At 39.4% G+C, this 13,283-nt stretch overlaps 2 protein-coding genes across 2 annotated transcripts; both read left to right on the top strand.

Moving 5' to 3' along the window:
* The first annotated feature begins 2,644 nt into the window (after window positions 1–2,644).
* On the top strand, window positions 2,645–4,743 carry LOC308401408 (complement C1q-like protein 4). The gene is made up of 4 exons (XM_080889611.1): window positions 2,645–3,139; window positions 3,480–3,587; window positions 3,683–3,823; window positions 3,911–4,743. The coding sequence occupies exons 1-4, from the start codon at window positions 3,133–3,135 to the stop codon at window positions 4,333–4,335; spliced, it is 681 nt and encodes a 226-aa protein (XP_080745737.1). The 5' UTR covers window positions 2,645–3,132; the 3' UTR covers window positions 4,336–4,743.
* A 1,846-nt stretch (window positions 4,744–6,589) lies between these two features.
* On the top strand, window positions 6,590–7,959 carry LOC308401319 (complement C1q tumor necrosis factor-related protein 3-like). Its single transcript, XM_080889475.1, has 4 exons — window positions 6,590–6,691; window positions 6,783–6,887; window positions 6,967–7,107; window positions 7,192–7,959. The coding sequence occupies exons 1-4, from the start codon at window positions 6,658–6,660 to the stop codon at window positions 7,623–7,625; spliced, it is 714 nt and encodes a 237-aa protein (XP_080745601.1). The 5' UTR covers window positions 6,590–6,657; the 3' UTR covers window positions 7,626–7,959.
* The last annotated feature ends 5,324 nt before the right edge of the window (window positions 7,960–13,283 follow it).

The raw sequence follows: 13,283 nt of genomic DNA, 5'->3' as shown, positions 1-13,283 counted from the left end.
TGTTTGGTCTGTTTAGCCTTAACTCTGGTTCTTCCTTACTGACTTGTTACTCTTCCGAAGGAAACTCTTGTGTAAGTCTTTTCTCTCTCAGTGCAGATATTCAGAAAATATCTTGCTTTGCACTAGTTAGTAATCAAACACTATTCACAGGAGAACAAGGAAGAGCTCATTTTACATGTTTTGGCAACAGTTTGTTGCAACCCCGCCCTGATTGAAAAAGTTGGACACGCTAAATAGATACAACAAATCCCAGCCTTCTAAGATAACAACATATGCTTTAGAATGGCACTGTTCTCATATATATAAATATACTACAGCATTATTGGTTAAACCTGGTGACGCTAGTGTTGCAATCATTAATATGACCACAAAAGTATATTCAGTGCAAAATGACTAAGCATGTACTTGTGGACACAAAGTAAAAACACTCACCTTTTTTGGCCCAGAGGAGAGGTGATACCTGACCTACAATGACAACAAAAGACCTGGGAGGTGCACATGTTGGCGTGCTGTTAGCAAGATTATCTGAGGTGAGACTAGATATGGTTAGAAAAAAGATGCAACTTTAGGAAACGCACCTGCTGTGAGGTAAATGTTTTGTTGAGTTCCATATCTCACTTCTTTGCCAGCTGTTATTTTAATCTGAATTTAGATACAGAAAAGGATACAAATAATACTGCCTAAGGGAAGCATGTATAATATAAACAGAACTGGTCCTAGTGCAGAACCCTGTGGAACTCCATTATTAACCTTACTGTAAGCAGAAGGTTCCCTACTTACATGAACAAAGTGGATGGATGGATGGATTGATTGATTGATTGATTGATTGACAGGATGAAGGTGACTGATCTGCAGGCTAACTGTTAGGTAGCAGTAGAATACAGAGAACATTTTCCCTGGTTTTCTGCTGTATGCTACTGACTGAGTTAAGGAAAAATAAGCTGCTCTGGGATTTGTGGAAACTTAAACCTCACTGATAAACTTTAAATATCATCCACATTTATCTGAAGTAACAGTAGTGTAAATTGTTTTGTTTAAACCTGTGCAATTAACAGCAGAAAGCTGTAAATTGATTTAGTGGTTGATATTTATCAGTCATGATGGATGGATATCCTAAAAAGTATCAAAAAAACAAAGCAGAGGTCTTTCATTTTATCTGCTTTCTTCTCTCTTGTTTCATGCTAAAATTGCAAATATTCTCTTGAGACTTCAAGCAGAGATTAGGAACAGGATGATTCTGCTTTTTAAACTATGCTGTCTCCAGCAACATCATTTGAGCCACTGAGTTGTACTTTGAGATTCGAGCATGCAAATGGCCGCTAACTTCTTTAGAGTTTCTTATCCTTTTTGAACTTTTGGTTTGGTTTATTTAGCTGAGACTCACATAGTTGGAAACTGCTGCAAGTTGAACCAAGGTCAAGCTGCAGGAAGGACATTTTTTTGGATTTGCATTACTTTTTCTTTGGATTAAATTCCACGCAAACTACATTAGTCTGGATTCAAGTCAACAATCTCTTCCTGTGGAGTAGTAGTTTTTTTGTGCATAAGAAAGTACAGTAGTTTTATTATTCTTAGATTCATCACAGGTCAAAGAAAGCCCAAGAAAGTCTGCAGGTGACACATGAAAAAGCATTAGGGCAGACAAGTAAAACCAATCTGCCAAAAGTAAGGGGAAAGTGAATCGTAAGTTACTGTAATGCACTAATACACATGATCATTATAAAGAAGAGCATTGAATTTTAAATACAGTGATTCCGATCTGGAGGTAGACTGTAATTTAATGGGTTGTTTACAGTTTAAATGAGTGTTTTCATACAACATTCAGCTGTTGTAAATACTAATGAGTAATTATAAGCTTTCATTTCAGCATAGAAAGCAATACCCCTGTTTGCTCAGTATAAAGCTATCAGAAGCAGATAATTAGCAGAGATTAACAGAAAGGCTTTAAACATGAGACACACTGTGGTTCCACTGTATTCCTACTTGTGTGCCTCAATACAGATTTCTACTGGGCATTAAGCAGGTACGCAGTGACCACTGGCCACCCAATCAGCTCGTACAGGTTCTGTGTTGAGTCACACGGGGATTACACGTGTCTTAATTTTTCTGCCATCAAAATCTCCACATTGGCCCTCTTTACTGAATAGCCTGTTTTTCAGCAAAGAAAGCAAAAGATTTTTTTTATTTTGTCTATGGCTTGCATAGACCTCTTCAAACATAATTAAACATATTTCCCTCTGTTTCAGTCTTTCTACTAAGCAAATTACAGCCACACAGTCATGACAATGGTATCAATCATGTGATTCCAAAGCGACCAAGTATATAGTCCACAGCATATAATTATTTAAATAATTCAACAGCTTATAGTGGTGCAGCACTCTAATATTGATCCGCCCAAACAAATTGGTCTGGACTGAAATAGTTCATCAGCATAAGTAAGAATGAATGTCTTTTAGTTGTACTTTACCTATAAGGTTAATTAGAAAGTGATAGCATGCTAACATGGTAAGATGGTGTACATGATTAATGAAATGTTTGATCATAAATATGTTAGCATTGGCATTAGGATTTACCTCAAAGCATTGCTGTTTTCTACCTGACTCTAACAACATGCAGGTGAGCTTCCATGTAGGACTACTGGCAGTCAGAGGGTCGTGCTGATCTCAGCAGCAGCTTAATGAAATAAATCCTGCTTACAATCAGCACAGTTTATCCTTCCAAAAAGGCAGGTTTGTTGTTTGTTTTTAACTCAATCATGAACATGGAGAGTGCAAAAACAATGTTTAGTAATCTGACTAGAAAAAAAAATTGCTCATAGCAAAGATATGTGTGTAACATCAAACAAGGCACCCTGGAGCAGCACTCACACATAAGCTGTCTGTCAATGTGTGGATTTGAGAAAATGAGAGCCTCTAGTGATGAAAAAAAAAACAGATTAATCTTGAGCTATAAAGTCACAGAGGGAAAGGGGATGAACAACAAAGAAAAAAGAGAGAGGAGGAGTCGTGTGAAAAGAGGTTACAAGGGAGGGGCTTTTAGAAAACTATATATCCATTACTTTCGTGTCATGATCAGTCAGTACAAACTTCCACCCTTCAGAAGCATCATCATTTGCCATATATCAGCATCAACATGAGAGGTGAGACTAGATGGACGCTGTATCTACATTGAAATAAGATTTTGGAGGAAGATTTTTTAATTGCAAAGAACATTAATGGATTTAGCTCAGGTTCAAAATATTCAGACTCTAGTAGGCAAAAAGGACTAAAGACTGCGTGTTAGAATTTTACATTTAGGAAACTAAACCATGTGAAAATGAAAAGTATATTAGAATAATCTTTTACATTTTGGGATGTTGAATGTCTCCAATTAAGCTCGTCAATTCCACAAATTGAAAAAAGGTAGAAAATAGTAGTGGTTTAGAGTCAGTTCAACATTTCAAAATAACAAAGATGTCTGATGCCCTTCTTTTTCTCCAGCAATTGTATTGCTGTGTCTTCTGCATGCAGCTTTCGGTCAGGACAACAAGTTTTCCTGGCTTGGACCTTTGGAGAATGTACCGCAGCAAGCCCCCGTTCAAAGCCAAGGTGAGAGGCTGTTAAATAAGAAGGTCTGCATTCATGTCTCAATATAGCTCTGCATGTTTTTACCTGAAAACCTACTCATTTGTGTGTGTATGCAGTGTGTGTTACTGACCAGGCGTCGTGTGGCTGCTGTCTAATGCAGAAACAAATAGGCAGGTTGGAGAAGTTCTTTAACATGAGCATTAACAAACTGAAGGACGAGCTCATGAGCTCCAAAATGATCCTCAACAATATGAGAGGTGAGTGACATCAAGTGGCCAATAAACTAAAAGTCGAAGCTGATAGATTTCTCATTTCGCTAAGCTATTTCTTCTCTGCATTTCCAGGAAGCCGCAGCGCCTTCTCCATCGCTCTAAACAACAACTCAGCCATGGTCTCCTATGGCCCCTTCTCCAGTGATAGCATAATTAAGTACAAACATGTCTTCATCAACTTGGGAGACGGCTACAATGTGGAGACTGGCATCTTCACCGTGCCCCGCTCCGGCGTCTACAGCCTCTCCGTCACGGTTTACAGCTCTGCTCGCGTAACCCTGAGCAACTGCGTCACTCTGCAGGTTAACGGCGAAAATGTGGCTGAAGCCATTGAAAGAAGTGGTCAGGACCTTGAAGACAGCACCAGTGTTGTCGTGGCTGTGCAGCTGAACGCCGGGGACCAGCTGTCTGCCAGGCTGCTCCAAGGATGCTCCTTAAGCGATGACATCAACCACTACAACACTTTCACTGGTTTTCTGCTTTATGCTTCTGATTAAGTTGGCATAGTGTGCTTTGTACCAACGTTTGCCTAATACAGCCAAAATGTAAGCCTGCTAGATGAAAATTTTCTATGGTGACATCAGTGACTTGTTTTGTTCTTTCTGAGATTGTATGTCATTATGCTGAAGAGATGTTTCTTAAACACTCTTATGTGGATTAACCCTTGAATTACTACAGCTGTATCTTTTTTTTAGATTGTTGAAGTGTCTTGGCTATAACTGTTATTGATTTTGATTTAGTTATAAATGTTATATTACTTGTCTGTGAAATCTGTCAAGCCTATAAAAATGATGAAATAAATCAGATCTTTAAAAAAACACAGTTGCCTTTGTTATAATTTTTGATCCATTCTGTAACAAATAAAGCAAAGTTGTAACGGTGGTACTAGCATAGTGTGCTGTTCACAATTTGAGTGGAAAATAGAGGATATATAATCATTATCTTCTTTGTGAAATAAAAAGATAAATTGAAATAAATGCTATTCCACACCAATGAAATTCCCAATAAGTCCTGTGATGGCCTAGCAACCAGCGCAGGGTGTAATCCAACTCTTGCCCAAATCAAATGATACTTGTGTACTGGCTTACTACTCCTCAAGTTGAGCAGTCAGAGAGTCTACGTATCATTCACTATATATATATATATATATATATATATATATATATATATATATATATATATATATATATATATATACATATATATATATATATATATATATATATATATATATATATATATATATATATATATATATACATACATACATACATACATATATATATATATATATATATATATATATATATATATATATATATATATACATACATACATACATACATACACATATATATATATATATACATATATATATATATACATACATACATACATACATACACATATATATATATATATATATATATATATATATATATATATATATATATATATATATATATACACACAAACTGCACTTTTATTTTCGTACTTTGTGTCTAACATTTACACACACTCTAAGATTCATCAAGGGTTACGTTGGGGGTATGTGTGTTTGCCCAAGGATGCCTTGGAGGACCAAGAACTGATCCAATTAGTAGACAACTCACTTGAGTCAACCCTCTATCTTAAATTTGATAGGATGGATGGATGCTTTCTAAATAACGGGCAGCATGGTGGCATGGTGATTAGCACTGCTACCTCACACCAAGAAGGTCCTGAGGTCAATTACACCACTTTTTGTTGGGAGTTTTCATGTTCTCCTCATGTTTGCGTGGGTCCTCTTGCTTACTCCCACAGTCCGAAGCCATGCACTTAGTGGGGATAGGTTAATTGGAAAGTCTAAATTGCCCATAGGTATGAATGTGAGTGCAAATGGTTGTCTCTGTCTATGTGTTAGCCCTGCGACAGACTGGCGACCTGTCCAGGGTATCCAGGGACAGCTGGTCCGTACCAGCAACCCTGAAAAGGATAAGCGGAAGCGGATGGATGACTAAAGCAAGATTTAATCATGTCCTAAATTGCAACAAACAGTGCAGCATTAAAATATATTATTGGTGTATATAATTCTGAATACATTCTGTAGCTAATTAAGATGCTGTAACAATGTAACAAATCATGTGAAACTACGAGTACTGGCAGCTTCATTTGTCACCCTTTCATTTCACTCTAATCTACACAGATTATTTCCTAATGTAAAAATGATCACAGCACCACACTGTATAATATACACAGTATAAGCCTGCAGTGTAGAACGTTGCTCCAGTCTTCCTACTATATACATATATTCTCACGTTCAGTGAGAGACTGAGATTACCAAAAAGCACCACTGAATGACACAGGAAATCATTCCTACCTGCCATGTGTATAGAGCCCTTCTAACACATTTCTGTTGGACCAAAAATATGTCAACTTATCTATCACACTGAAAGCACAAGCATGTAAAATGACAGTGCTTTTGTAAAGGCAGGTTAGAACTGTGCATAGAAAAGTACACTAGACTATCAACCAGCACTTTACACCTTGTCTGCTAATGAGAACACACTGACACCTCTTTCCAGATGATAGATGACACCTCACCGGCATCCACAACAAAGCCTTAGAGTCAGGGTGTGTACCTGCTTCTGTGTGATTTTTAAAGCTGAGATCAAGTGGTGATGATACAGCTTTATCAGTTGCACAGGTAAAAAGGACAGGGAAAAAACCCAACAAGGGGCGTTGTCAAAGTTGGAAGGCAATAAGGGAGGAGCGCTGTGAAAAATATATATCCATGACTCTTGTTGAGCTCATCAGTCTCTCTTACCTTTCATTCATTCATGAAGCTGCCATCATTTAGTGTCGGCATGAGAGGTGAGCCTACGTTTACACACAAAACAGGTATCTAGTAAGTAGCGCTTTCTCTTTCTTAATTGGTTTATCTCTTTCACATTTTTCTCCACAGCTCTTGTACTGCTGTGTCTGCTGAATGCAGCGTTTGCTCAAAACGAATATTCCTGGAACGGACCCGTCCGGATTGCTCCAGATCCCGACCCCAACGCAGGCAGTGGTGAGGAACTGTGACTGCACAAAAAGTGTGTGCTCATATATTCTCTGTTGCAAGTGTGTTAATGTGTCTTTGTGTTCAGCATGCAGCACGGACAAATTCTCCTGTGGTTGCTGCCTGATGGTGCAAGAGGTGAACAGGCTGAAGACCTACTTTAACAAGAGCATGACTGAGCTGGAGAAGGACTTCCAAAAGACAAAAGAAAGTCTCAGGGTGGTTGAAGGTAAGTGATCAATTATAAAGGACATAACAGCAAAAGCAGATTTTTTTGCACTGCTAACACACCACCTCCCTTTTGCATTTCCAGCCAGCCGCGTTGCCTTCTCTTTCTCTCTATTCAGCGATGAGAATTTTAAGTGTTACGGCCCCTTCAGCGAAATGAACAAGGTCGTCATCTACAAAAATGCCTTCCTTAACTTGGGCGGAGCCTACAACATGAACACTGGCGTCTTCACCGTTCCTTTCTCAGGCGTCTACAGTCTCGCAGTCACCATCTTCAGTGACGCAGGGTCTCCCGGCAACATGCTGGCTGCCTGTGCCAATCTGCAGGTTAACAATAAAGTGATGGCAAGAGCCAAAGAGTTTAATACCAATGACCAAGAAGATAGCGCCACCATAGTTGTGGCCATGCACTTGAAAGTTGGAGACATGGTGACTGTTACCTTAAGCAGTGGCTGCTATCTCTGTGATGAAAGCTACTACAACACCTTCAGTGGCTTTCTGCTTTATGTTACTGAATAAGTTGGAGGATGGTTGGTTTTTATTGCAAGTTTTGCTCCACTTTTAAGGTTAGAGTCTGCTAGGTGAAATTTTCTGCATCAGTCTATTGTTTGGGGATTCTTTTGAGAAAGTCCCGGTTTTAAATTCATCGTGCTTTGATTCAGCTTGTACAATCTGAAAGCTTAAACCAAGAAACTATAAGAGTATCTTTGTTCTGAAAAAAACATATATTTTCTTGTTTCAGTAATGGCCTGTAATGTGTATATACAATCAGCAGCCATGCACCTTGTAAAATTACATGAACTGTAATCAAAAGGTTTGTTTTACCTGAACAATTGTGTGATTGTTTGGAAAATTAAACTATTGAAATACTGATGGTACTATGCTGTTTATTTTTTTAGGTATTGATGTTTTCCACAGACCAACTTTATATTGAACTATATTTAGTAACACACATATATCAATTAAATTTAAAAAAACTTTATTTACAATCTTGCTCACAGTGAGCATGAATATGAAGCCTTATTAAACCATATTACCACTCTGGTGACAGACATACATGACACATACAGTATCAATGAGATGAATGTCTTAACATTTAGTATATGGTGGATTTCAGTCCATTTTAATATACTTTATTTTATTTACCCAATAACATCAGTCAGATGCATCCAACTAATCTTTCATCCGGTACCACCTTAAACCTGATCTTATACCTGTCACCTGTTCAGGGGTTCAGAGAACGATGTTCGGGTGAAGGACTTTCACCATGTTTTTACATGTTAAATTGTACAAGTACATGCTGACCTGGGCACCTTATAGTCACTGAGTCGGCCATGGTTTGTATACCAAAGTGGTCTAGAGTCATCTGGTGATTCTTAAAGGGGGGCTTCAATTCTCACATCGGTAACAATAGTGAGACCCGAAGGCGGGTCTGTCATAAGACTTCTTTGCAAATAGTGATTTGTCCATAAAGGTGTCCATATCAACTGGTGGTAAGTTGGGGAAAGATGCTGGACACTATACAAACGTATAGTGAAGGTGCACTTGGAAAATCTGGCAGAGGCCCGGTCTGTGGGATCTTTAACACCGACCTGAGGCAGAACTTCAAAAGCAGGGACGCTGGGCATGTTGAGTCGAAATGAAATAGGTTGCACCGGAGCGGTTCGTAGCGTAGAGTGTAAAGCGACAGGAATGAGAATTAGCACTTCCCAGTTTCTTGAGCGCCTCCTGGGTGAAGTGCTCTGGGCATTTCCTACTGGAAAGAGGCCTTGGGGCAAACCTAAGTCATGCTGAATAGATTATATCTGTCAAATGGCCTGGAAATGGCTCTTTGTTCCCCTGGATGAACTCAGGGAGGTGGCTGGGGAGAGAGAGGTTTGGGCTTCTCTGCTTAGGCTGCTGGTCCCACGACCAGGTTCTTGATAAGCACGACGGATGGATGATACCCGAGTTGAATCACAAAGACATTTAATAGACTGAATATCCACATTAGTTTTTGATAGCGTGATCAGTAGAAAAGTCATCAGTAGAATAGCCGTGACTCGTGATCAAAAGAGTTTTTAAAACTTGCTAAAAAATTAGGCCAAAATGCGTCTTAAGTCTAAAACTGCCTCTAGCTAGATGTTAAGAAGTTAAATTTGCTGGGCAGTTTTTATACATTCTGTCACAATAAGTTGAATTATTAAATCTGAAAAATAAAAGAAATGAAAACTGTTCAAAGAATTAGTAGTATTTCATTATACTTTTCAAACAAACAGCAGTGGGACCTTTTTACTAGTTGTTTTACTCCAAAAGAAAGCAGTCTTTTTCTGGATGGGTTTCGTCATACTGAAATGAACTCGGGCACATTTTCACACCCGTATCAAACAATCTCTGGTTTGAAATCACATCTGAGGTTATAACACTGCATGCCAGTTTTGTCCCCAGGTGCTACATGAATTATCTCGAGGACAGGAAATCAGACATAAAACACCTGAGATACCCTGGCATTGAGAAGATCAGATAAGAAGAACATGAAACTATGCGATGAACCAGGTGAACTGATTTGAGACTCCGTACACACAAGTGATGAACAAAAGACAAATACACTCAACAAAAATATAAATGCAACACCTTTGTTACTGCTCCCATTCCCCATGGGATGGACGTAGAGACCTAAAATTCATTCCAGATACACAATATAACCATCCCTCCCAAACAGTGGTCACAAATCAGTCCAAATGTGTGGTAGTGGGCACATCTGCTATATTGAGATAATCCATCCCACCTCACAGGTGTGCCACATCAGGATGCTGATCTGACATCATGAGTAGTGCACAGGTGTACCTCAGACTGCCCACAACAAAAGGCCACCCTGGAATGTGCAGTTTTGTCTCACAGCAAAATGCCACAGATGCCACAAGCAATGAGGGAGCGTGCAATTGGCATGCTGACAGCAGGAATGTCAACCAGATCTGTCGCCCGTGCATTGAATGTTCATTTCTCAACCATAAGCCGTCTCCACAGGCGTTTCAGAGAATATGGCAGCACATCCAACCGGCCTCACAACCGCAGACCTCGTGTAACCACACCAGCCCAGGACCTCCACATCCAGCAGGTTCACCTCCAAGATCGTCTGAGACCAGCCACCCAGACAGCTGCTGGAACAATTGGTTTGCACAACCAAACAATTTCTGCACAAACTGTCAGAAACCGTCTCTGGGACGCTCAACTGCATGCCCGTCGTCCTCATCGGGGTCTTGACCTGACTCCAGCTCGTCGCCGTAACAGACTTGTGTGGGCAAATGCTCACATTCGATGGCGTCTGGCACGTTGGAGAGGTGTGCGCTTCACGGATGAATCATGGTTCACATTGTTCAGGGCAGACAGCAGCTGAGAATGTCCCAGTTCTTGCATGGCCAGCATACTCACCGGACATGTCACCCATTGAGCATGTTCGGGATGTGCTTGACCGGCGTATACGACAGCGTGTACCAGTTCCCACGAATATCCAACAACCTCGCACAGCCATTGAAGTGGAGTGGACCAACATTCCACAGGCCACAATTGACAATCTGATAGACTCCATGCGACGATGTGTTGCACTGCATGAGGCAAATGGTGGTCACACCAGATACTGACCAGTTCTGGGTCCCCAGACCCCCAATAGCGCAAAAAACTGCACATTCCAGGGTGGCCTTTTGTTGTGGGCAGTCTGAGGTACACCTGTGCACTACTCATGATGTCAGATCAGCATCCTGATGTGGCACACCTGTGAGGTGGGATGGATTATCTCAATATAGCAGATGTGCCCACTACCACACATTTGGACTGATTTGTGACCACTGTTTGGGAGGGATGGTTATATTGTGTATCTGGAATGAATTTTAGGTCTCTACGTCCATCCCATGGGGAATGGGAGCAGTAACAAAAGTGTTGCGTTTATATTTTTGTTGAGTGTATAATACATTTTTCCAGGAGTACGGACATTTTTAAATGTGGTTGTCAACACATGAAAAACCCTGTTATCAAATAGGGCCACGTCTTTTTGAACAAAACACCTGGTTTCAGGTTAATAACAAACAGTAGAGGTGAATGAGGATCTGCTGTACAGCAAACCCTTGTTAATGGGGCCAATATTTTAATTTTAAATGCTTAACTTTTATGCGTAAAAAAATATCCAACTATGATTTCAATATATACACTTTGGTACAATCACGTTATTTGTTAACTTCATGCTAAGGACGATGTTGTATTAAGCGCACACACAGATTTATCTATTTGCTTCCCCATATGATGGGGCAATTCATTTTTATAGCTAACAATGGGTTAACAATTGGGCCATTTACCATACAAAATCTTGTCAGGTAGTCACTAGTGGCCAGCTGGTTACATAGAAGTTTGGGTGTACAGAAGTCTAAGAAAATGCCTCCTAGAACCCTTTTTCAATAAACTCTCTGTAAATGATTTTATAGACACAGTCGCTAGTTTCAAGTCCTAGTGAATCAAAACTATTATTTATTTTAATAAATTGTGTTCAATTAGAGTAGCCGGGATATATCCTCAGTGCAGTCAGATCCACTGCTTATTCATCATGTCAAGTTTCGAACACTAAGATGGTGGTGGTGAAAATGCTTAGTTCAAGGTCTATTTATAGCCTAGAGGATCTTTTTTTTAATTGGAAATACAACATCGGCCTCAGCTGGTCATGCATGCTCTGCATCTTACTACTATTCAAAGGATCTATTAGTCTACAAAGGCTTTATATTGGACTGTGCAGTAAAAGGTTGGTTGTCAAGAAGGAGCTGAGTAAAGAGGTAAACTAGTGTGCCTACAGCCTCTCTAAAACATGGTGGAGGCACTGTCATGGTTTGTGGCTGCATCAGCCAGTGGCGCTGGAAATGCTGTCAAAATTGAAGTAATTATGAGTACAGAAGAGTACAGTCAGATTTTTAAACAATGCAATACCATCTGGAAAGCAACTAATTGGCAACAGCTTAATTCTTCAGCACCACAATAACCCTACTCACATTGGCAATGCAGTAAAAGAATACTTGGATAACAGACAAAGAGTGGATTGATCTCTCCAGGGCCTGGAACTCAGCATTATTGAAGCAATGTGGGATCATCTTGACAGAGAACCGAATGAAAAGAAGCCAAGATCTAAAGGTTTGAATTTTCCTTCAAGACGTCTGGAGAACTTTTCCTGAAGACTGCTTAAAGAAATTATAAGAACGATTGAGTAGGTGGTCAAACCAAATATTCATTTTCAAGCTCAATACTTTGTAAAAACTCAGATTTGCCTTATATACACTGTACTACCACTTATGTTTGTATATTTCTATAAATAATGGTGGTTGGTTAAAAAACATGATTTTCTGCACCAAATGTTTTTGGTGCAGTTCATTCATTTATTTTCCAAGTATTTCACTTGAAACAACTTCACCATTCTACCACATGGAGAGCAGAGTTTAACCTCTGTAAAGCAAAATTTCATACTCAAACGATCAAAGTTTCTAAGTGAGATAACAAATGAAGTGTCTATGTTATCAATCTACTCCCAAATAATGGCAATCGTGATTTCTTATCTACACATAGACATATCTAGGCACATATTATAGGCCTCAACAGAATGCAATATCTTATGACGATTGTGCAGTCAGCTAACATATTCTTGCACAACAAAAGACTTTATTAGGCCAATTCTCTGAACCAGGTTAAAGTGTTTCCCACTTTTTTTATTTTTATTTTATCTCATATCGATGATAAACTGGGCTACTACCACTATCTGAGTTTCCAACAATACTTAAAGAGAAAGCAATCGTGGGAAAGCAATACTGTATATTGTTTTTGTTAAATCAGATAAAACTCAGCTCCATTTGTCTTCTTATCTCAGTGTTATTATATTCTCGGGGACCTGACAACTATCTACATTTTTGAGCAGCTGGCATCATTTGAACAATGGCAACCAGATACTGCTGTCCTAAAAACGAGTATTACTGTCCACACAATAAGTGCTAAAAGGTGCTGTGAGAACACTTTTTGTTCTTTTAAACTAGAGGAAAATGATCTACAGGACTGTATTACAGAGGCAATTGAGGCTGTCACCGTGGCAGGGATTGGATAGCTAGTGCTTAGCTGTCCAATGTCTACTTGTGTGTTTGTGTGTGTGTTCATGTGAAAAGGTGGAGCTACTGT

Source organism: Rhamphochromis sp. 'chilingali' (assembly GCF_963969265.1).
Source record: "Rhamphochromis sp. 'chilingali' genome assembly, chromosome: 8".
Taxonomy (NCBI): domain Eukaryota; kingdom Metazoa; phylum Chordata; class Actinopteri; order Cichliformes; family Cichlidae; genus Rhamphochromis; species Rhamphochromis sp. 'chilingali'.
Note: the sequence above shows the minus strand (reverse complement) of the source record. Positions and strands in the feature narration are given on the sequence as shown.

Coding starts and splice junctions, on each gene's coding strand:
- LOC308401408 (XM_080889611.1), top strand. Junction 3,588..3,682: donor AGCCCCCGTTCAAAGCCAAG/GTGAGAGGCTGT, acceptor GTGTGTATGCAG/TGTGTGTTACTGACCAGGCG. Junction 3,824..3,910: donor GATCCTCAACAATATGAGAG/GTGAGTGACATC, acceptor CTGCATTTCCAG/GAAGCCGCAGCGCCTTCTCC.
- LOC308401319 (XM_080889475.1), top strand. CDS start 6,658: ATGAAGCTGCCATCATTTAGTGTCGGCATGAGAG. Junction 6,692..6,782: donor ATTTAGTGTCGGCATGAGAG/GTGAGCCTACGT, acceptor TTTTCTCCACAG/CTCTTGTACTGCTGTGTCTG. Junction 6,888..6,966: donor CGACCCCAACGCAGGCAGTG/GTGAGGAACTGT, acceptor CTTTGTGTTCAG/CATGCAGCACGGACAAATTC.